Source organism: Mustelus asterias, chromosome 10, assembly GCF_964213995.1.
Source record: "Mustelus asterias chromosome 10, sMusAst1.hap1.1, whole genome shotgun sequence".
Lineage (NCBI taxonomy): Eukaryota > Metazoa > Chordata > Chondrichthyes > Carcharhiniformes > Triakidae > Mustelus > Mustelus asterias.
The window spans coordinates 58,816,427-58,841,205 of NC_135810.1; the positions used below are offsets into that span (position 1 = coordinate 58,816,427).

At 43.5% G+C, this 24,779-nt stretch overlaps 1 protein-coding gene across 1 annotated transcript in view; it reads right to left on the reverse strand.

Moving 5' to 3' along the window:
* The window catches only part of maml2 (mastermind like transcriptional coactivator 2), a 392,718-nt gene that overhangs the window by 10,150 nt on the left and 357,789 nt on the right, over positions 1-24,779 (reverse strand). Inside the window, exons 3-4 of the mRNA XM_078221773.1 lie at positions 7,559-7,765; positions 1,094-1,205 (exon numbers count right to left, since the gene is read on the reverse strand). Of these exons, the coding sequence (XP_078077899.1) occupies positions 1,094-1,205; positions 7,559-7,765 (319 nt within the window). The remainder of the gene's footprint in view (positions 1-1,093; positions 1,206-7,558; positions 7,766-24,779) is intronic.

Here is a 24,779-nt window from a genome sequence, read left to right on the forward strand (position 1 = left end):
GGAGGACTTTGGATACATGGCTGCCATCCATCCGATGAACATGAGCCAGCTCAGATGTCACTGGCTTAGCAATGAGTGTATGCTGATGGAACTAGCATGATCCAGGACCTCTGACTTCCTGACCTTGTTCTGTCAAGAGATACCAAGGATCCATCTGGGACAGCGAAGGTGGGAACTGTCAAGCCTTTCTCCTGCCTAGTTTATGTTGCTCAGGTCTCACTACTTTAAAGATGTAAGCTGGGGATATAGACTTGGTAGATTTGCTATTTGGTGTACTCAGTCAGGTTGCTGTTGTTTGACACTCTCTTACCCACCTTGGACATGGCAGCTGCAGACTTTGTGATATGTTAATTTCAGCAATGAGTGACAGATCGCTGGCGATTGTAGAACTAGATTTGTGAAGCTATCAACAACCTCCAGCGTCACATTGTCATGCTGATAGATGGCTGTATGGCAACATCCTGGAACATGACATTTGTCCTCCTGGTGCTGTTGGCCAGACCAAACTCTTTATAGGAGCGAGAGAGTCCATTCATTTGCTGCATCAGGAAGTTATGGAATGTTAGTGCGGGGTCGTCAATGGAGAGTAACTCTCTGATGATTTGGTGCACTTTTGTCCTGGGAGAAAGGCTGAACAGCTTTCAGTCAGTTCTGGTTTGTAAGTATACACGCTGTGTAAAGGACCTGAAGGCTTATGATAGCAGCAAAGAGAAACAAAATGGCAAACATGACCCTGTTTGACACCACGGCGGATCATAAAGAAGCGCTCACATTGAGCAGCTTCAACAGGCAACCAATTTTCTCAGCCGCTTGAATAAACCCCCTCTGCTCACATGGTCAAATACCTTGCTCAGATTGATAAAGGCAACATATCATTGTCTTATTTGTTCGTGGCATTTCTCTGGCAGCTGCAGGCCTGAGAAAATCATGTTAATTGTAGATCATCCAATTCTGAACAACTTGCAACCTTAAACATCTATTAGAATCTGTGCTAACCAAAAAGAATAATTAACACAAATTAACTTGATACTATACTACATTATTATTGCAAGTATAGAAAATAAAGTTCAAAGTGCAATGCTATTTTTTTTACCTGGATATTGACTTGGCTGTGGGATTCCAACCAGATTTCGCCTTTGCTCTTTATAATCTGGAGGTGGCCTTGTCAAATGTCTGCTAAGCTGATCCTGTGTGTTCATTTTCTCCTAAAAAAAACATGTTCAGTCATTAAACTTTCCAGAAGCTGAGACAATTAGTTTTCCCCTTTTCTCCCCCTCACAGAACCTCAGTAAACATGCACCTTCGCAGGCTGAGCGGGGCATGTGCTTTCCAGGACTCCACCAATGCTGCTTATCAGCCAAATAGCAAGAAATGAGTGACAGAGGCCTGTCTGGGCGGAAGGGGGATTGTGTGGGGAAGCAGTAGATTTCCACTTAACACTTCTACACAGCAGCATAACTGAAATCAGAAAACCACTGGGCAGTATTTAACGTGGAGGGCGGGGCATTCACAGAGGTTGTCTTGTCTATCATCTGGAGAGCCAAAGAGTATGATACAAAACCACAGAAAGCTTATAGCATAGAAGTGAGACCAATCAGCCCATCATATCTGTGCTAGCCAAAAAGAGCTCTCCTATCTAATCCATCTTTCCAGCGCTTGGTCCACAGATCTGTGAGTTACAGTACTTCACGTGCAAGTCCAAATACTTTATGATGAGGGTTTTTATCTTGATCACCCTTTCAGACAGTGAGTTGCAGACTATCACCACTCTTTGGGTGAAAAGAAAATTCTCAACTTCCCTCTAACCCTTCTGCTAATTACTTTAAATCTATGCTCCCTAGTTATTGGCCTCTCTGCTAAGAGAAATAGGTCCTCCTTAACCATCTCAATCAAATCTCCCCTCAACCTTTTGTGTTCTGAACAATCCCAATTTGTCCAATCTTTTCTCAAAGTTAAAATTCCACGGCCTTAACAAATAGGTTAAATCTGTCAGTGCTGTACACTGTATACGGCTGCTGCAACAGAAAATGCTCCTTGACATCACCAGATGTAACAAGGTAGGCTATTCTTTACAACAGGGATGGTTCTGTGTAGATCAACTTGCTTCATCCCTACAATCTGTATTGTTCAGTACAGGTCCTGAAATCGCTTCTGTATTATCCAACTCCTTGATCATGACTTCCTCCCCCAACACAAGCTTACCCACTGATAAACTGGTAAGGTATCTACCTCATCCACATAAAACAAGTCCCTCCTCCCTTATCAGACTGGATTGGTAACAGGAATTATATACACTAATTTAATATATCCTGCTTTCATCTGTTACATGAGAAATCATCACAAAATAACAGGGAACAAGAGCTGGGGAAGTTTCCATCAGGAATCTCATCCTTGTTGAGAAATGAGTCATTCAGATTGAAGAGTAACTGTGCCAAGAGCTGATTGGAATTGGAAAAGCAGGCGGGTGAATCCTAGCATTGAGGTGGTATCTGGAGGCTCCTTCATGCATTCTGTAACCTAACACTCTATTTGAAGAAGTGCCACAGACAGTGTTCAGGAACAACCTCAGGAGCTTGAAAAAGGAAGAATGTCAATTATCCCAGTTATTCCCTTTTATACTTTCTCAGGATCCCCTCAGACTGGAGGAGCTGGCTACTCCTAGCACTCACCAGCAGCAGCACACCTATCACTTTGTCAGTACATCACAGTATCCACTCAGCATTCCAGGGGCATCACCCCTGGAAGGTTTGGGTACTCAGTATGGAGGCTGAGGTATAGATACATTTGGACAGGAAGTAGAGTGGGAACACATAGAGGGAGAGGAGCAGAAAACAATGAGGTTGTCTCCCAACCTCCTTCAATCCCTGGTTTTCAATCAAACAAACTCTATCTGAGAAATAAGAATTTGTTGATGTCATTGGGGAATCTACCCAGTTAATCATGGAGGAATCCATCTACTATATGTGGAAGGGCTGCATTCAGAACCTGCTGTCAGTTTTGGAAGGAATGGCAGTGCCAGGGTCATCGGCAGTGCAATCTCTCAGTTCCAACCAGCCTGTGGGCTGTACTCAAGCCACATAACTGAACAGAGTTTCTAATGAGCTTCCCCAATGATGGACTTCCGAAAATGCAATTGCCACCAATCGTTCTGCAGAACCACAGATCGGATGCACAGTGACATAGAGGGGCAGGACAGCAGTGGCCACAAAAGCTGAGGTTGTCTTTCTTAAGGTAACCAGTACTTCTACACTACTCCTCTATCCACCCTCACCCAACCTCCCATCCCTCAATGAACATGGAGTCAGAAGGCAGGTTGGTCAGGAATCACTGTAACAGCTAGATATTACAGTCTGTAGTAGGACAATCCATGATCGGTGGTCAGAGTATTTCTGAGACTGTACAGGAGATTCAGATGATCCCCTTATCGATAGGAGTCCACTTGGAAACACAGGATAGTAAATGTACAACTTAAATGGCACCTTGGAAAAAGGGCTAAAGGGAAGCATGTTGATGAAAAGCAGTGGACACATGCTAATCATGAGCTAGTGCTGGTCTAAAAGTTTAATATTAAATGAACAGGAAAAAAATCACTGGGTGTTAAGGATGGTGATGTGGGAATAGAAGAAGGGTGATCTCAACAATAACAACTTGTGTCTTGATTCTAAGAAGACATTCCAATTGACTTTGTATGAGAATAATCAGGATAAACAGCATAATAAGGTAAGCAATTTCTTAAAGGTGGAGATGCAGAGCTTTACGGAGGGAATTGCAGCCCTTAGGGCCTAAATGGATGAAGGCAAGGCTGCCAGAGGTGAAATGAAGGAAATGGGTGACACACAAGAGGAACACAACTATGCCTTCTATCACTTTGTAGGAGATGAGCACCGTTTGGCGACAAAAGTCTTTGATGCCAAAGTCAAGGATAGAATCCTATTCTGTCAATAACATTCAGTTCCTTCAGGGGAACCAGTGCCAAAGCTCAGCTCAGGCACCAAGTATTCTGCCTTTCATCTACACCTAATATTACTGGAGGGAACCTGGATGCAGGCTTGAAGGACAGCTGTCTCTCAGCGCCAGGGACCTGGGTTCAATTCCAGCTTTGGGTGACTGTGTGGAGTTTGCACATTCTCCCAGTGTCTGCGTGGGTTTCCTCTGGGTGCTCCAGTTTCCCCCCACAATCCAAAGATGTGCGGGCTAGGTTGATTGGCCATGGTAAATTGTCCCTTAGTGTCAGGGGGATTAGCAGGGTAAATGTGTGGGGTTACGGGGATAGGTCCTGGGTGAGATTGTTGTCGGTGCAGGATCGATGTGCCGAATGGCCTCTTCTGCACTTTAGGGATTCAATGATTCTATTCTATGACATGTTTAGTACAATGTGCATGTAATTTAAACTGCTACACCCTCTTGTGGTGCTCTCTCGCACAAGCATCAGGAAAGCCATGGAGGAGTTTTGGTTGCTGCACTTCGGCACAGAGCCATGAAGCGGGATTAGCAACTTTTTATACCTCTGCATTGTGCCCATAGTTCAGGAACTTTTGGGAGCAGGTCAAAGGATCATCATCCACCATAATATTTCTGTATTACTGTGCGTGACAATCTAGGCTGATACTCTAGGGCAGTACTGAGGAAATGCTGCAGCATCAGAGGTGCAGTCAATCAGATGGAGATGATAAACCGCAGATGTAAAAGATTCCAGGCTACTATTTTGAAGAGGAACAGGGGAGATATTCCTAATGTTCTGGCAGTTATTTATTCTTCAATCAACACATTAAAAAAGATTGCTGGTCAGTGTTGTTTGTGGGAGCTTGCTATGTACAAATTGGTACTTTACTGGTTGTAAAGAGCAGCCTGAGGTCGTGAGGTCCACTTGAATAGAAGTTTTTCTTTTTAGTCAGCATCTTCCAGATTTCTGTGCTGACCCTGAATAAGGCTGTGCCAGGTGATCAGCTGTCCTGGATTTTGTGAGGCCATCCCATAATTAGGCCTTCTGTCCCCAGAGCCAGGTCAGACCTTCTGGACATGTTTTGTCCCAGATTTCTGTTTCCGTAGGCTTAGTGTCTGTGCATATCCTGACCTCAGGAGATTGGTGGCTTAGGTCTGGGGCTGTCTAGTCATAGTCTGGGATGTGGAATCCGGGCCAGTATTATCAGATTCGGGGAGGGTCCTCGCCAGAAACCACCTTGCTCCTCCAACCTCGCTCCCACAGTCTCACCAGAACTCGCTGATATTAAGACCTCGCCAACACCCTCCATGACGGTGTCCCCCAATTTCTTCATCCAGTGTTGGTCACCTCGATGGTGAGGTTGAATCTGATATGCTATCAGGCATGAGAGTTCAGTCAATGCTGTATGCATTCAGTGAACAGTTCAGAGGTCACTGGCAGACATTGGGCCCAAGAGATTTTGCGTCCAATAACTTTACTTGGCTATTTGAAATATTCAAAAAAGGATAAAAAAGCCAATTACGCACTGGTGAGAAAACTTCAGCAGAGACAAGGTGTATATCCGAAGAGATAGAGGAAAAATCAGAGGCAAGCAACCCTCTGTTATTCTGTACTGACTGGCTCTACACTATATGGCACTGGAGCGGGTCCAGCGGAGATTCACACGGATGATCCCAGGAATGGTAGGCCTGACATACGATGAACGTCTGAGGATCGTGGGATTATATTCATTGGAGTTTAGGAGGTTGAGGGGAGATCTAATAGAAACTTACAAGATAATGAACGGCTTAGATAGGATGGACGTAGGGAAGTTGTTTCCATTTGCAGGGGAGACTAGGACGCGGGGGCACAGCCTTAGAATAAAAGGGAGTCACTTTAGAACAGAGATGAGGAGAAATTTCTTCAGCCAGAGAGTGGTAGGTCTGTGGAATTCATTGCCACAGAGGGCTGTGGAGGCCGAGACGTTGAGCGTCTTCAAGACAGAAATTGATAAATTCTTGATTTCTCGAGGAATTAAGGGCTATGGGGAGAGAGCGGGTAAATGGAGTTGAAATCAACCATGATTGAATGGTGGAGTGGACTCGATGGGCCGAATGGCCTTACTTCCGCTCCTATGTCTTATGGTCTTATGTACAAAGGTACTGGGGAAGATACGTTCGGCAAATGGAGTTTAACCCTGATAAATGTGAGGTGATTCATTTTGGTAGGACTAATTTAAATGTGGCTTACAGGGTCAAAGGTAGGGTTCTGAAGACTGTGGAGGAACAGCGAGACCTTGGGGTCCATATCCACAGATCTCTAAAGGTTGCCACTCAAGTGGATAGAGCTGTGAAGAAGGCCTATAGTGTGTTAGCTTTTATTAACAGGGGGTTGGAGTTTAAGAGCCGTGGGGTTATGCTGCAACTGTACAGGACCTTGGTGAGACCACATTTGGAATATTGTGTGCAGTTCTGGTCACCTCACTATAAGAAGGATGTGGAAGCGCTGGAAAGAGTGCAGAGGAGATTTACCAGGATGCTGCCTGGTTTGGAGGGTAGGTCTTATGAGGAAAGGTTGAGGGAGCTAGGGCTGTTCTCTCTGGAGCGGAGGAGGCTGAGGGGAGACTTAATAGAGGTTTATAAAATGATGAAGGGGATAGATAGAGTGAACGTTCAAAGACTATTTCCTCGGGTGGATGGAGCTATTACAAGGGGGCATAACTATAGGGTTCGTGGTGGGAGATACAGGAAGGATATCAGAGGTAGGTTCTTTACGCAGAGAGTGGTTGGGGTGTGGAATGGACTGCCTGCAGTGATAGTGGAGTCAGACACTTTAGGAACATTTAAGCGGTTATTGGATAGGCACATGGAGCACACCAGGATGATAGGGAGTGGGATAGCTTGATCTTGGTTTCAGATAAAGCTCGGCACAACATCGTGGGCCAAAGGGCCTGTTCTGTGCTGTACTGTTCTATGTCTATGTTCTATGTTCAAATGAAAACCCACAAGCTCTGTGCACTGCTCTCTCCCATTACCTTTTTATTGTTGCTGCTGTTCTTGAATGAGACTCGAGGTCTGTAATCCACATTGCTAAATAGAAGCAAATCAAGACCTGAACATTCTAAGTTTAAGTTTCTTTATTAGTGTCACAAGCAGGCTTACATTTACACTGCAATGAAGTTACTGTGAAAATCGTAATAGGAAACCTGAAGGCCATTCATGAGCCTACCTGTTGTGTGGCCATGGGCAACCCTGGGGCCTCGCGATTTTCTGCTGTTTCCTGTCTGAAGAAGACAGTGGGAAGAGGAGCCGGTTGCATTTAAATGAGATAGCCCGGGTCTCATTCAACTCATCTCACGAGCCATGCCCAAAACCTTGTAGGAAGTTGAAATCAGGGCCATCAATGGCCATTCCTTCAGGCAAAACAAGTTAAAGAGTAGCACAGGCCAGGAGTAACATTGCCTTGTTGGTTCTCTCAATAATGAACTGGAAGTTGGAGGGAACAACTTGAAAAAGGCTGGGAGGTTGAGTCGTAAAATGTTTAGATATTGTACTTCGTGGTCCTACGTAAATAAAATTAAAACTTTATTCATAAAACACATGTGCATTTATCAAAGTGATGTGGAAAATACTGTACCGGGTCTGTCAGGATTTGCTGACGAAGGAGCAGCTGTTTCTGACGCTCTATCATCTGCATCTGCATGGCCTGTTTCTTCTCCATCAACTGCTGCTTTAACACAGCCTGATGTGAACTGTTAATGTAGCTGTTGCCAGGACTGGCATTTGGACAGGTATTTGTAGTTTGGCTTGGGACCGGAACTGGCCTCACCAGAGAATTCTGATCCTGAGAAGGGAAAGAAAGAACAAATTTGTCCTGCGTGAAACTTCATAAATTTCAGCTTTGCAAAGGGAAAAATGTATCAGGAATGTGGCATGAGTTCCGGAAAAAAATTCATTTGGAGTATGTTAATTCAGAATTGTTTTACATGATTGTTTACATCTTTGCAAGCTCGTTCTTAAAGAAATCTAATCCTCAATTTTTCCAAGGAACTGCAACTCATACAGAAGCCAAGTGACCTTTTTAAAGGCCTTCATCAATGTGCTCTGTAATCATCAATGGTGACAGCTGAAGTCAAGAAGTCACTGTGTGGTGGAATCCTACACACAGATCACAACTCAGTGGAAACAGTGCATTCCAATGTGCTGCGTTTAAAGATTTCCATAACCACAGAAACTTTAATTATGTGATAACTGTTGAAGATATTTTACTATTGCTTAAAAAAAGAGACATGCTGTTGAAGCTTTTCACCTTGCACTCATCAGGGCATTTATACAAGAATACTAATTGTAAAGGGAACAACAATTTATTCTGCATGAGAATAGAATGCTAATTGATTGACAGGTGGATTCCTGGTCAAGGCATTGCCATGGGGAATGAACCAGGGAATGGCTGTCCCCCAAACTTTTATTTAGTTGAAAAAGATGCAATGATTGGACATGCTCCTTCAGTCAGTAAAGGACAAGGCCCTGTGTGTGAATTTGTATAGCTTCTAGTACGTGTAAGTGAGCCAATCTTACTGGCACAATTGGGATCATTTAGTAAGTAATGTCCAAATGAGGAATCACATCTAATGTTGGGCATTGTGCTTTAAGTTTGGAAGCACAGGATGGTTGGACATGATCGCTACTTTGGCAGTTGCAAACAGCCAAAGGGACATGCTGTTTGATACAATCCCCCTCTCGTTGGGGCATATGGCCTACATACCTGGCATCAGATCCGTATTGAAACTGATACACCACATTACTAATTTGTGTGTCATTGGCAAGATTTTAGAGTCCATTATTAAAGATGAGATCGCAGGAAGTGCATGATAAAGGACTGAGTCAGCACGGCTTTGTCAAGGGGAGGTCACGTCTGACAAATCTGTTAAGAGTTCTTTGAGGAGATAACAAGGAAGTTAGATAAAGGAGAACCAGTGGACGTGATTTATTTAGATTTCCAGAAGGCCTTTGACAAACTGCCGCATAGGAGAGTATTAAATAAGTTAAGTGCCCATGGTATTAAGGGTAAGATCCTGGCACAGATAGAGGATTGGCTGACTGGCAGAAGGCAGAGAGTGGAGATAATGGGGTATTTTTCAGGAAGGCAGCCAGTGACTAGTGGTGTGTCCCAGGGGTCAGTGCTGGGCTCACAACTTTTCACAATATACATTAACGATTTAGAGGGAGGAACTGAAGGCACTGTTGCTAAGTTTGCAGATGATACAAAGATATGTAGAGGGACAGGTAGTATCGAGGAAGCAGGGGGGCTGCAGATGGACTTGGACAGGTTAGAAGAGTGGGCCAAGAAGTGGCAGATGGAATACAGATGGAAAGTGATCAATCTACCCCAGGTTATCCTGGAAGGGTAAGATGTCTCAGAAATTTTAGCAGATGTTACAGATGAAAAGTGTGAGGTTATGCACTTTTGAAGGAGGAATGGAGGCATAGACTATTTTCTAAATGGGAAAATACTTTGGAAATCAGAAACACAAAGGAACTTGGGAGTCATTGTTCAAGATTCTCTTAAGGTTAACATGCAGGTTCAGTCGGCAGTTAGGAAGGCAAATGCAATGTTAACATTCATGTCGAGAAGGCTAGAATACCAGAGCAGGGATATACTTATGAGGCTGTATAAGGCTCTGGCCAGACCCCATTTGGAGTCTTGTGAGCAGTTCTGGGCACCATATCTAAGGAAGGATGTGCTGGCCTTGGAAAGGGTCCAGAGGAGGTTCACAAGAATGATCCCTGGAATGAAGAGCTTGTTGTATGAGGAACGATTGAGGAATCTGGGTCTGTACTCGTTGGAGTTTAGAAGGATGAGAGGGGTTCTTATTGAAACTTACAGGATACTGCAAGGCCTTGATAGAGTGGACGTGGAGAGGATGTTTCCACTAGTAGGAAAAACTAGAACCAGAGGGCACAACCTCAGGCTAGAGGGACAATCCTTTAAAACAGAGATGAGGCGGAATTTCTGCAGCCAGAGAGTGGTGAATCTGTGGAACTCTTTGCCGCAGAAGGCTGTGGAGGCCAGGTCATTGAGTGTCTTTAAGACAGAGATAGATAGGTTCTTGATTGGTAAGGGGATCAAGGGTTATGGGGAAAAGGCAGGAGAATGAGGATGAGAAAATATCAGCCATGACTGAATGGCGGAGCAGACTCGATGGGCCGAGTGGCCTAATTCTGCTCCTAAGTCTTATGGCCTTATGGTGTGGTAACAGAACATCTTTTTGGCTTGACAGCAGCACCTTGTTAGTGGAGAATACCAATTGTGTTGCTGCTGCATAGCAGCAGGGCAAAATGGCTAGCTTCACTTGTTGCTAAAATTTCTGAGACATCTTACCCTTCCAGGATAACCTGAGGTAGATTGATCGCTTTCCAGGACTGAAAGTGTGTCGGACTTAGGCCCATTCATGAGTTTGCGTGGCGTACAATGAGCAATGATTTGATCAGGGCACTTATTATCTCACAGGATGGCTTTGATCTCCTTATTTCAGCATCAAGCTTGTATGATGAGCAAGTGGCTTGGGCCCAATTTACAAGGTTGCTGATGAGGCCAATCTTATAGTGTGAGGAACTGCAAGAATCCCAGCGTGTATATTGATCTGTGAAAGTGGGCTTGCAGTAGACAATAGTAGATATCCAATGGCAGATTTCTCAACTAGTATATCAAGGAAAGGGATCTTATTTGACTACTCCATTTGAAATATGAATTTGAGCACAGGATGGAGCCCAGTAAGTACACAAGGAAGTTCTGACATGCAGCTGTGGATTTAAATTTAGCAAGTGCATCATTTACATATTGGAAATATGCAACGGGTAGGTCATTCCATTGAAGACACATTTCTTGTAGAAACCAGCAAAAAGGTTCACAAAAACTGGGCCTAGCCAGGATGCCATGGCAACACTATGTATTTGAACATACATGGTGTCGTTAAAACTGAACTCAACTGCTTGAGGTGCTGAGTTCATAAGTTCAATTAAAGCAGATTCTGACAATGGCGATGAGTCTAGATCACCATGATAGAGTGACATGGTGCAAATGTCTATGGCCTCCATGAGCATTGCTGAATAGGCTAGCAATGTTGAATATGCACATTGCGATTGATTACAAGTCCAGTATGTAGAAAAAATGCTCAGAACTGGTTGTAGCAACTTGTCCAATCATTTGACTGGTTCATATTGTGCAGAACCAGATAAGACAGAGCATAAAGGGACACTTGAGTCTTGGCAGCCCAAACGTACACAGATGTAGTGAGCCATGAGGATGAATCCTATCATATACACCACCCAACAGCTCGTTACACTTACACAAGTCAACAGGTGTTTTTGTAACTTGCTTTTGAGAAGGGCTGTCTGGTCATGTTGAGGGGCAGGTTCAATGGATGTGAATTTGCTCATTCAGAATGGTGAGCATTTTGTTGATATTTGTCGCTTTGTCGGTCCTGAAAAGTGCCCACTTTATCTCAGGTTACCCTAGCACATATCTGCAAGGTGGCCCATAAATTTAAGCAGCAGGTGAAGCTAACCAGTTCATGCTACTATTATGGAATGGCAGCATGAGTGGTATTGGCCATGGACATGATGCTGCCATCAAGCCAAAAAGACATTCTGCCTATCACACAAATGAGTAATGTGGCTTGTGAATTTCAATGCTGGGTGTATAGGTTGTATGTCCCAACAATTGGTGGATCGTATGAAACTGAACATCCCTTCAGCTGTTCGCAACAGTATTGACCACATCCAACTAGTACATGCTTGTAAAAATCAGAACATAGTGTCCAACATTAAATATGATTCCGCAATTGATCAGCACTTGCTAAACAATCCTGTTTGTGCTAAGAATTACACTGACAACCAACTTAAGGTTGTCAGTCAGACTTGCAATGAGGCTCACTTAAGTGTGTTAGAAGCTACATATATTCAAGTACAGTGTCCTGTCCTTTGCAGACAGAGGGAGCATGTCCATGCATTGTGCCTTTTTCAACTAAACAAAGGCTTGGGAGAACAGCCATTCCCAGGTTCATTCCCAATGATAAATTCTTAATCAATCAGAATCTACTTGCCAACCAATCAGCAATCTCTTCTGATGCAGTATAAATTGTTGTTCCCTCCTGTGAAACTGTCTTGATGAGTGCAAGGTAAGAAGAATTGACAGCATGTCTCTTTTCTCAGCAATATTCAAGTTTTGTACTAATAAAAGATGTTTTGGTTAGGCCCCCATCATTATTAGAAATAAAAACACTACAGTACAATAAAAAGCATCCTGTTTTATGAAACAAAACATTTCAGGTCAGTTTCAAAATTATTGATAACTATAACAATGAGTGACCACAATGAGCAAACGGTCAAGCTATTTTCAGAATGTAGACCTTGGGGGTAATTTCCATTAATGCAGCAGACGTGCAATAAGATTTCAACTTAAACAGAAAGCTTTCATTTAGGCCTTTATATCAGACTGCTGTCAACTAAACCTGTGTAAACAAATAATGCTGCTCTTACATCCTCTCACTCTCCATATTTAAAAAACCAACTCTCTGGCTGAATTTTCCAGATATTGAGTCAATCAGGATCAGCCTTGTACACACAGAGACCTCAACATTTGAAAATTCTTATAATCACATAAGGAGCAAATGGACCCACAAAGTTCTTTGAACGCTATGGGTGGAATTTTCTGGCCCGCTTGCCCCAAAACTGGAAAATCCCGCCTAAGGTCAACAGACCTTTGCATGGTCCGTGTCCTGCCTCCTACAATTCCCGTGGCGGACGGGGCGGGAGAATTCTGCCCTACATGTTTTCATAGCTCTCGAGCTGACACATGAGTATCTTACAATATTTTCCGATATTTTCAGTAAGCTTTTGGAGAAGTCCCACATAAGAGGTTAATGTGCAAACTTAAAGCACATGGTATTGAAGATGATATATTGGCATGGATGGAGAATTCATTAACAAACAGGAATTGGAATATGAGTGGTGAGGAACATGTAAAGAGGCTTCAAGGCATTTTGGACAAGTTGAGTGAGTGGGCAAATACATGCCATATGCAGTATAATATGGATAAAATGTGAAGTTAATCACTTTTGTAAGAAAATAAAATGGCAGAGTATTATTTAAATGGCGATAGATTGGGAAGTATTGATGTTCAAAGGGACCTGTGTGTCCTTGTACACCAGTCACTGAAAGAAAGCATGCAGTTACTGCAAAGAATTAGGAAGGAAAATTGTATGTTGACCTTCATTGCAAGAAGACCTGAGTACAGGAGCAATGGTGTCTTACTGCAGCTGTACATGGCCTTGGTGAGAACACATCTGGAATATTATCTGCAGTTTTGGTCTCCTTACCTAAGATATACTTTCCATAGAGGGAGTGCAACAAAAATTCACGAGACCGATTCCTGGAATGCCAGCCAGGATTGTCATACAAGGAGAAATTGGGTTGACTAGGCATGTATTCAGTGGAATTTACAGAGATGAGAGGGGATCTCATTGATAAGTATAAAATTCTGACAGGACTGGCAGACTGGATGCAAGGATGTTTGTTTGCTCTGGCTGTGAGGTCTAGAACATGGGGTCACAGTTTCAGGATAAGGGGTAGGCTGTTTAGGACTGAGATAAGGAGAAACTTCTTCACTGAGAGGGCGGTGAACATATAGAATTGTCTACCACAGAAGGCAGGAGGCCAAGTCACAAATATATTTACGAAGAAAATAGAAATAATTTTATACTCTAAAGACATCAATGGGTATGGGGAGAGGGCAGGGGTATGGTGTTGAGTTGGAGGATCAGTCATTATCTCAAGGACTGAATGGTGGAGCAGGTTCAAGGGCCGAATGGCCTACTTTTGCTGCTATTTACTATATTTTTATATATGAAGTAATGCTTTCAGATCAACTTAGTATGAGAATATAGAGTCACTGAAAGAGCCCCGTTGAACTCTACGACTGACGTAATTGGGTTGCTAAGAGACAATGGGTGGGAGCTTTTGAATTCTACGGACCAATGAATTCTCATGCTGCCAGAGAGTAGGGTGTTACTGGCCAAGATAAATGACTCATGCTAAAAACTGATTTCTTTGTCCAGCTAGGGTAAGTGAAAGAGGTGGACAGATGATTTTTGAAAAATTATAATTGTACTGCTGATAACAATGCAATCTAGAATAGTTTTAATGTAAAAGTTAAAGTTTATTAGTCACAAGTAAGGCTTACATTAACACTGCAATGAAGTTACTGTGAAATTCCCCAAATTGCCACAGTCAGGCGCCTGTTTGGAACAAAACACCTAACCAGCATGTCTTTCAGAATGTGGGAGGAAACCGGAGTGCCTGGAGGAAACCCACGCAGACACTGGGAGAATGTGCAAACTCCACACAGACAGTGATTCAAGCCGGGAATTGAATTCGGGTCCCTGACGCTGTGAAGCAGTGCCAACCACTGTGCTACCGTGCCGCCCCCCCAATGGTCTTGGGCTGCCTCAAGACCATTCTCCCACACGTGTGGACCAGGCCTGGGCAAATAAAGTACGTCTGCAACCAGAATTACTGTCTCTGTGAGTTTTTTGTATTTGCTGAGCTGTAATTATTAAAGAGAAATCTCTCAAATAGGTCTCTGAAAAACTGCTCAGCAGTGTAACATATAATGAAATTCAGTAATGACTCGCCTGTGGTGTTACCTATGGATAAAAATTAATAAAGGAATAAATGAACATGTAAATAAATCTGTGCTCCTCACATAACCTACTTACACATTTTAATTATTATATGCTCCTCCTCATCCATATGTTAAATAAATATTGATCTCTGAAAATTTCTGGCTCTTTCCCCATGACTTCAAGCCCACTGCCATTGGGTCAGGAAAATTCAGCCTAATATATATTTTCTGAGAACTGATGCCTCAAACAGATCACAACTCCCAATGGGGTCTGACTAAGGCTTTGTCCAAGTAAAGCATCATTCCCTCCCCTTGTATTCCAATCCCTTGAGACAAAGGACAAGATTCCATTGGCCTCTGTGATTATTTTTGGTATTTGTTCATTAACGTTTAGTCATTTGTGCACATGGAAATTTTTCATAGTCTCTCAACATTATTAAAATGTCTCAATTTGTTTTCCATGGATTAAAAGTGGATAACGTCCCACACTGAAATCCATCTGCCATTGTTAAGACTTCTTTACTTTGCCTGTTTGTATCCCTTTTTAACTTTCTGCTCTTATCTATACAAATTCCTGCACATACTAATTTAGTGTCATCTGAAAACTTGAACACACAATTATTTATTCATGGTGAAAATCCCACACAGATCACTGGGAAAACCATTTATTTCATCCTGCCATTCAGAGTAGTTTACCTTTATCCCTGCTCTCTGTCTTCAACTTTGCAACCAATTACCACCCATGTCACATTGTAATCTCCAATTCTGGGCATTTTAATCTTTGCTAATAAGTTCTTGCATGAGGTGTGATAAAAGAAAGGTCTTCTGGAAATCCATTTGTTAACATCCATCAAAACTCCCCAGTCCACTATAACTGGACAGAATAAATAATGAGGCTGGACTGAGAGCCCTGACACACATTACCACATGGAAAACATCTGACGAAGGAGCAGCGCTCCGAAAGCTAATGGTATTTGCTACCAAATAAACCTGTTGGACTTTAACCTGGTGTTGTTAAAACTCTTACTGTGTTTACCCCAGTCCAACGCCGGCATCTCCACATCATGGTTGTTGAAGTGGCAGAGCTGGGCATGAGGTGACATGGATGGGGAATGGGGTGTGTGTGTGTGGGGACCAATAGCTGAAGGGCTTTTCGGCTTTTATGTTACTGAGATGATATCACTCAGCACTGAGGTGGGTCTTTTAAATAGCCTGCCTCGCACCTAGCAGCCCCGTGGCTGTTTCCAATCTCCTTCCCGAGGCAGCTGGCCCAACTGCAGCCTGCACCCGGCAATGGAAATCCTGCCTTTGGGCACATTCTCCTGGGGCAGGCGTGCCGAGCTCGCAATCTTCCCAACTCCTGATATCCACCTCAGTGGTGAGAATCCAGCTACTGAGAGGCAAAATTTACAATTTTGGGCAGATGGTACAGAGCATTATCTACAGCAAGAGTTAGCTCATTGCTAATGTACAGAAAATCCTGCATAGCCCACTAGCCTCTTGCATTCTAAATATATACTTCCAGGGGTGAAGCTTTACACCGGGACTGATGTTTGTAAGATTTATTCTCCAATGTACATCTGCACCACTAATTGGATCTCATGGGATAAAGGGGGAGGTGGCTAGATGGGTGGAGAACTGGCTTGGTCACAGAAGACAGAGGGTGGTAGTGGAAGGGTCTTTTTCCGGCTGGAGGCCTGTGACTAGTGGTGTTCCGCAGGGCTCTGTATTGGGACCTCTACTGTTTGTGATTTATATAAACGATCTGGAAGAAGGTGTAACTGGGGTGATCAGTAAGTTTCCGGACAACACAAAATTGGCAGGACTTGCAGATAGTGAGGAGCATTGTCAGAGGCTACAGAAGGATATAGATAGGCTGGAAATTTGGGCAAAGAAATGGCAGATGGAGTTCAATCCTGATAAATGCGAAGTGATGCATTTTGGTAGAAATAATGTAGGGAGGAGCTATACGATAAACGGCAGAACCATAAAGGGTATAGATACGCAGAGGGACCTGGGTGTGCAAGTTCACAGATCCTTGAAGGTGACCAGAAGGTGGTGAAGAAGGCATATGGCATGCTTGCCTTTTCTAGGACGGGGCATAGAGTATAAAAGTTGCGGTCTGATGTTGCAGATGTATAGAACGTTGGTTCGGCCGCATTTGGAATACTGCGTCCAGTTCTGGTCGCCACACTACCAGAAAGACGTGGAGGCTTTGGAGAGAGTACAGAGGAGGTTTACCAGGATGTTGCCTGGTATGGAGGGGCTTAATTATGAGGAGAGATTGGGTAAACTGGGGTTGTTCTCCCTGGAAAGACGGAGGATGAGGGGAGACTTAATAGAGGTGTATAAAATTATGAAAGGCATAGATAGGGTGAACGGTGGGAAGCTTTTCCCCAGGTCGGTGGTGACATTCACGAGGGGTCATAGGTTCAAGGTGAAGGGGGGGAGGTTTAACACAGATATCAGAAGGACATATTTTACACAGAGGGTGGTGGGGGCCTGGAATGCGCTGCCAGGCAAGGCGGTGGAGGCGGACACACTGGGAACATTTAAGACTTACCTAGATAGCCATACGAACGGAGTGGAAATGGAGGGATACAAAAGAATGGTCTAGTTTGGACCAGGGAGCGGCACGGGCTTGGAGGGCCGAAGGGCCTGTTCCTGTGCTGTATTGTTCTTTGTTCTAATATCTCTTCAAGTTCAACATTACTGTTATTTTGCAAGGATTTTCACTTGGTTTTAATTTTAAAAAACTTCCTATAGCTTTGCAGGTTTGAGAGGCAGGATATTTCACAGTGAACTATTAAAGCTATGGAGGAATCCAACGGTAGAAAATAATCCTTCTAAAACTCTCAATTTTTTTTTCAATGTTGATATATGTCTCTAGAACAGATGTCACTCCAGATCGAGCCTGCTGACAGGATATTACAACAGATCATAAGGAGCCATTGCGATATATTTGATTCGGATCAAACTAATCAATAGGTATGAGCCCAAGTTGGGCGGCACGGTGGCACAGTGGTTAGCACTGCTGCCTTACAGCGCCAGGGACCCAGGTTCGATTCCCAGCTTGGGTCACTGTCTGTGTGGAGTCTGCATATTCTCCGTGTGTCCGCGTGGGTTTCCTCCGGGTGTTCCGGTTTCCCCCCACAATCCGAAAGATGTGGGTTTGGTAGATTGGCCACGCTCAATTCTCCCTCAGTGTACCTGAACAGGCACTGGAGTGTGACAACTAGGGGATTTTCACAGTAACTTCATTGCAGTGTTAATGCAAGCCTTGTAACACTAATAAATAAAGTTATTCTCCTCCTAATTTAATTGTTGCAAACATAGTAGTAGTAATTGCTTAAACAGGACAATAATGTTGCATTAAAGTCTCTGAGGTACTCCCCTTTTTTTAAATTCCTAAGTAAAAAACCTGGAACAGATGTAGAACAACCCATTAGCTACTTTCTAAACAAGGAAGAACAAGTTGAAATTCAATGTAAAATTTGCTCTATTATCTTGGAAAAAAGGACCTACATTTTTGAAGTCAGTGATAAATTAGCAGCTGAAGGTCCTAATGCTTCCTAGTCCTCCGAGCCTGTCTACACAGTTCCAAAATCTATTAGGCTGAGCTGTCAATATGCCAACAGCTTTGTCTAATAATTGTATATTCTGCAACAAATAAGAGGCAGTTTGTACTCTCATTCTACTCCTCTGATAAGTTTAAATTGACGATCCTGCTGTGCTTTTATTCATATCACTTCAGCATTTTAGGCAGTTCATATTCTCATCAGATTTTTTTTAAAACACCCACATCCGGCTGCCTCCAGGTTTTATTATTCTGTTGTCAACTCTAGGAGATCGTCACCATTAAAGTGTATGTGGTTTTATCCTAATTCCTGTAAATGAATTATCAACAAAGGTTTATGTGTGGAGCAACCAAAACAAACAGCAATTTACATATCGCTGCACTCGTTCAAAAAGAAAAGGAAAATCGCTGTCTACTTATTTTAGGAATCATTTCCTATGACATAGCATGTGGAGGGTTGGAGTTGTAAAAACTTCAGGACTGAGAAGGGAGGGAACTTGGGAAAATTGTGAGTCAGAGCAAATGGATCTGGGTAAGGATGAACGAAAGACAAGAGTGCTCCAAAAATGAGTACGGAAGGAGAGGGGGCAGTGCTTACCTTGTTAATGGTTTGGCTCAGTGTTTGTATTCCTTTAAGGGACTATATTAAAACAATTGTAGCTTCCATAAATTCATGATAAAAATAAAATATTCTAAGTTGATTGGGGATGAATTATCAGATTTTTTCCGTTCCCTTCTAGATCTAGGTAAACAGTGTGTGTACATGCAGGGCAGTGTGTGTGTGTACATGCAGGGCGGTGTGTGTGTACACATGCAGGGTGGTGTGTGTGTGTACATGCAGGGCGGTGTGTGTGTGTACATGCAGGGCGGTGTGTGTGTACACATGCAGGGTGGTGTGTGTGTGTACATGCAGGGCGGTGTGTGTGTACACATGCAGGGTGGTGTGTGTGTGTACATGCAGGGCGGTGTGTGTGTACACATGCAGGGTGGTGTGTGTGTGTACATGCAGGGCGGTGTGTGTGTGTACATGCAGGGTGGTGTGTGTGTGTACATGCAGGGCGGTGTGTGTGTGTACATGCAGGGCGGTGTTTGTGTGTACATGCAGGGCGGTGTGTGTGTACACATGCAGGGCAGTGTGTGTGTGTGTACGTGTGTGTGTGGGGGTGATGGGGGGGGTGGGAGAGGGAGGGAGAGAAAGAGAGACGGAGAGAGAGAGAGAAAGAGACACAGAGAGAGAGAGACAGAGAGACAGAGAGAAACACAGAAAGAGAGACAGAGAGAGGGAGAGACACAGAGAGGGAGAGACATAGAGAGAGAGAGACACACCGAGAGAGAGACAGAGAGAGGGAGAGACATAGAGAGAGAGAGAGAGGGAGAGAGGCAGATAGAGGGAGAGACAGAGACAAGCAGAGAGACAGAAGTGACAAGGGAGGTGGAGAGGAACTGTGGGCAAGATTTTCCTTTGGGGATAAGGAACAGAGCTGAGGATCATTTCCGGCTCTGGATCCTGCTTTTAGGACAACAGTTACTCATTGCGATTTTCTTGGTGGTGCCTGCCAATTGGCTAAGGAATGAGCTTGCCATCCAGTTAAGGACATCTGGCAGGGTCTCAAAGCTGGAGGACCAGAGGCCTTACAGCTCGGAAGGCGCAGCAGGCTGCAATACAGGGTAAGTTAGGCAGAGGACACTTTAAGATGGAGGTAATTCAAGATTGGATCTTGCCTCCAGGCCAGCACTGTATAGGGAGGTGATAGGCTTCCACAGGGCAGCACCCTGTGACTACTGCAGTAACCAAACAGGCAGGGTGGGCCTCTAGGTCTGCCTGCAGCATTGGCCACTGGCCTGTTGACAGGAGATCACCTCCAGGCAGCTAAACTGGCCCCACAACACCTACAGGAATCTGATGACTGATCAGAGAGTCGCGCCTTCAATTGGCTTCAATAGGTTCCTAATGGGCTGTGTTGGCTATCTGCTCCATATGAACAGGTGGCCCTGAAGTACCCCATTAGCTAAAGAAACAATGAAAAACTCTTCTTGCTGGTTGGGGAGTCTAGTAAGAAGTTTAACAACACCAGGTTAAAGTCCAACAGGTTTATTTGGTAGCAAAAGCCACACAAGCTTTCGAGGCTCTAAGCCCCTTCTTCAGGTGAGTGGGAATTCTGTTCACAAACAGAACTTATAAAGACACAGACTCAATTTACATGAATAATGGTTGGAATGCGAATACTTACAACTAATCCAGTCTTTAAGAAACAAAACAATGGGAGTGGAGAGAGCATCAAGACAGGCTAAAAAGATGTGTATTGTCTCCAGACAAGACAGCCAGTGAAACTCTGTCAAAAGTGTTTCACTGGCTGTCTTGTCTGGAGACAATACACATCTTTTTAGCCTGTCTTGATGCTCTCTCCACTCCCATTGTTTTGTTTCTTAAAGACTGGATTAGTTGTAAGTATTCGCATTCCAACCATTATTCATGTAAATTGAGTCTGTGTCTTTATAAGTTCTGTTTGTGAACAGAATTCCCACTCACCTGAAGAAGGGGCTTAGAGCCTCGAAAGCTTGTGTGGCTTTTGCTACCAAATAAACCTGTTGGACTTTAACCTGGTGTTGTTAAACTTCTTACTGTGTTTACCCCAGTCCAACGCCGGCATCTCCACATGGGGAGTCTAGGACAGGGGACACACTCTCAAAATTAGAGTGTGACCTCTCAGGAGTGAAATTGGGAAACACTTCCACAAGCAAAGGGTGACAGAATTTTGGAACTCTTTTCCACAAGTGGCAACTGATGCTAGGTCAATTAACTTTAAAACAGAGATTGAAAGATTTTTGTTAAGCCATGTTTTTATTGACTGATGAACAGGCTCAAGGGGCTAAATGTTCTATTCCTGCTCCTATCTCGGTTAACCAGAACCTGCTTCTAGTGTTCAGCTTTCATTTGGTCCAATACAATTCAATTCCACATCTAATACTCTTGGAACAATATCGTTGTGCTTTAATTCTTGAATCGATTTTCAAATCTGGTATAGCTTATTGAAGATTACATTTCTTCTGGTTGAATGGTTCTTGCCAAGCATGTTATGTGTGGTTTCATTTGATTGTAAAATTGTCCATAATTTGAGCAGGGAGGTGAACAAGGAGGTGCTAATAGTTTGAATAAATCTGCTGGAGTAACACAAAGGAGTGCTGTGTCTACAGAGAGTTGCTGAGCTTGCTTCTTGGCAGTCTTCACCAGTGAAAGGTTTCCCTGCCCAATAATCTACACTTTTATTGCACTGAGCCACAACAGGCAATGCAAAGAAAATGTGAAGATGGTTATCACGTTCTTGCAAACACAGATGCTGCCATTCCTCTTCCCAGAAGGACTGTTTTACCCAATTTACTAGTTAAACGTTGTATCGTTGATACTAGAGATCAAATGATAATTGCGACAAAACGATTATAAAATGTCCATAATCACTTTAGTTTGGAAAATTTGAAGTTCTGACATTTTACTGGAATTTCTAATCCAGGCATCTAATCTGTGGACTCTAGCTCCCTGGGGCATTGGAAAATTGACTAGAACTGGAGATTTCTATCATTGGTGTGATTGCATTGGATTAATAATGGTTATTTTCCTTCTATAGATGCCTACAGTTAACGCTGCTAATTCTCTGGGAAAATGCCAATGTAAAAGATTCAAAATTAGATGAAGCTTTGTGCAAGCTATGTGCATAATATGATAAATAATTGTTGAAGCAAAAATAAAACACTTTTCCAGCAAGGAGTCATGGAAAAATTATCACGCAAAGTATCCTTTCCTAATTCCACATTTTCTTGTAACTCGTCATACTGTGGCATCAGCACGGATTGGGTGCAGGCCAGCCCTAGAAAAGAACACTTTAGTGGGGGCTCTGGAGGATGGGTGGGGGAGAATCAAATTTGGTATCGGACTGCGATAATACAATCTTTCATGTTGCACATCTGTTACTGGCCACTTGGACACGTAGATGGTGCTGTTTCCAGCTGCTCTAATATTAAAGGGAATCAAGAGAATGATAAAAGAAGCTCTTTATCTGTTTCGATTAAAACTCAACAAAATGTTTTAAAGTGGACATGACAAGCCCATGCGCAATTACAGAATATTTACATCCATATGGTGCAAAGAAATGACAGCTCCCAGCAGACTCATTTATAAAAAGAATCCAGAGGATGATAGCGTACCATCATCTGTTGAACCAAGTAAAAATACACCAAGAGGATTTTTTAAAGGATTGGGAGGACACACTGGGGCGAGTTTTTATCTGTTGGTTGCACGTTTCCTATCAAATGGCATGAAAATCAGAGAGGCTGCTATCCTGCCAGATCTCATGAAAAATCAACCATTCGATCTTCAGGTGAGCCTCAAAGTAGGTGCCCAATACTCATGCCCAGATGTGGTGCCAGCCTCATTTCACTAGCTAAAGACATGGTTCACTGCCAGGCTATTTTCCAATGCACCCCCATTGCTGGTGCCATTTTAGAATATGCCAATGACCCACTGGCATTTCAGGTTAAGAGAGCATCATTCTGGGAGCCGTTTAGGTAAACCACAGGATTGCTAGTTTGAATTTCTGGACATATTGCTATAGTTGTGACAATGTTTCTTGTTCATTCCATTGAGAAGCAGCATCTGCCAGCATTCAGGGTGGCAGTAAGGAAATGTGCTTGGGCCATCGCTGTGTCAGGACGAAGAGGAAAGACAGGAGGAGGCTCCACACAGAGCTGTAGCCGGAGAGGAATGGGAACAAACCAGAAGAGGAGAACTTGAAGGTCGTCCTTACCCACATCACCTCTTCAGATCCTCATGTCTTCAGCATTAGGAGCAGCAATGGATCAAGAGGCTTGTGATTCTGCAGGAAGGCAGTGTTGGACCTATGTCATCACCTACAAGGGTAACTACAATCCACTCCTGTCACATGCACAACATTGTCCCATTCCCTCCATCCTGCAATGAGGTCCAACCACCTATACAGAGCCCAGTACAATCACACAAGTGAAAAGCATAATTCAAAACATTGAGCACAAAACCAGATTTCCCCAATTTTTACATTTCCTGGCATTACAGTGAATGAGTTTTGGTTAAAGCAACAGCGAGGGAGCAGATGGGTTGTCATCCTGGGAGAGGCAACCAGCATCATTTTGATAAAATGCTTCACAGCCAATGAAGTACTTTTAAAGTGTAGCCACTGTCGTAATGCAGGGAAAGGCAGCAGCCAATTGCAGACAGCAAGCTCTCACAAACAGCATTGTAATAATGACTAGATAACCTGTTTTTATGATATTGATTGAGGAGTAAATTTTGATCAGGATACCAGAACTCCCCTGCTCTTCAAAATAGCCATCGACACTTCAAAATAGTTCCATTTGAACTTTTAATTCCAGCTAAAAGAGCAAAGAGAGCCTTGGTTAACATCTCATCTGAAAGACTGGACCTCCAACAATGCAGTACCCTCAGCACTGGAAAAGGACTTCCTGTCCAATGGTAACTTGACTTAGTAGCACTTCTGCAAACCTGGTTGCAGTTATTGTCTGCTTGGAGAGTGAAGATACCGTTCAAATGTTCAGCCACGAGAAAAGTGCATCGCCCCTTTTAGAGGCACTGACAGTTTTTATATTTTAAAAGCCCTGACAGGTTTGCCCACTCTTACAATGAGAAGTTTGCCAATGTATTGAGCGAATTGCTCTGACAGTTTTCTCTTAATACTAGAGTGGGGTTGGACTGCGGAAAAGGTTCAGGCCTCCCACCGATGTCACCAAGCGGCTGCCCTACATATACAACAAACCAAAGGCAGCCCCATCATTTGTGACAGAAGCTCGAATCTGCATGAGAGAAGTGAATTGTGTGCTGGTAGGGAAAAGCTACAAATGAAATTAAGCTAAGATTAAATGAAGTCTTTCTTTAAAGAAACTGAATTTCTCATTTTAATTTTTGGGTTTTGCCCTCTCTTCCACTCCCCCTCCCCCCCCGTGTTGGAAATGGAATTATTTTCCATTCAGGCCACTGGGTGTCAGTATTGAGCACTCCCACACTGGTTTTCCTCACACCAGATGCAAATAAATGCTCTCCCTCTGTTCCAACAATAGCACCAACTTTCCCCAGAATAGTTCTGTGATAAATAAAGAGGAACAACTTCCCTTTATGTGTCAGAACCCCAATATCAGAATATTACTTCCTAATGCACCTGTATAAATCTTCCATTTCCCAATCTTTGTGGTTGCGCCCTGAGGTAGAATTGGGGATAGGATGTTCCTCTAAGCCAACACCCACGAGGAAACTGACCAGAACAATCTGAGCAGGTCTCACATTGGGGTATTTACAGTCAATGAGAAGAGCTTTTATCACCTTCAGAGCCTTCCACGTCTTCAGTTACCATTAATCGCAGGTTTTGGTGCTATGGAGACTGTGGGAGGAATGTTGCGCTCACACTCTCTTCCATTATCCTGTTTCCCATAGGATTACAATTAAAATTTAAAGTGCTGGCGGCGTTCCCAGGAGACACGTGTGATTAATTTCAGTGGTGAAACTCGTCGTGAGCAAACAATGCTGCGGCTGTGGGTGTACAGGAGTCTCCCTCGTAA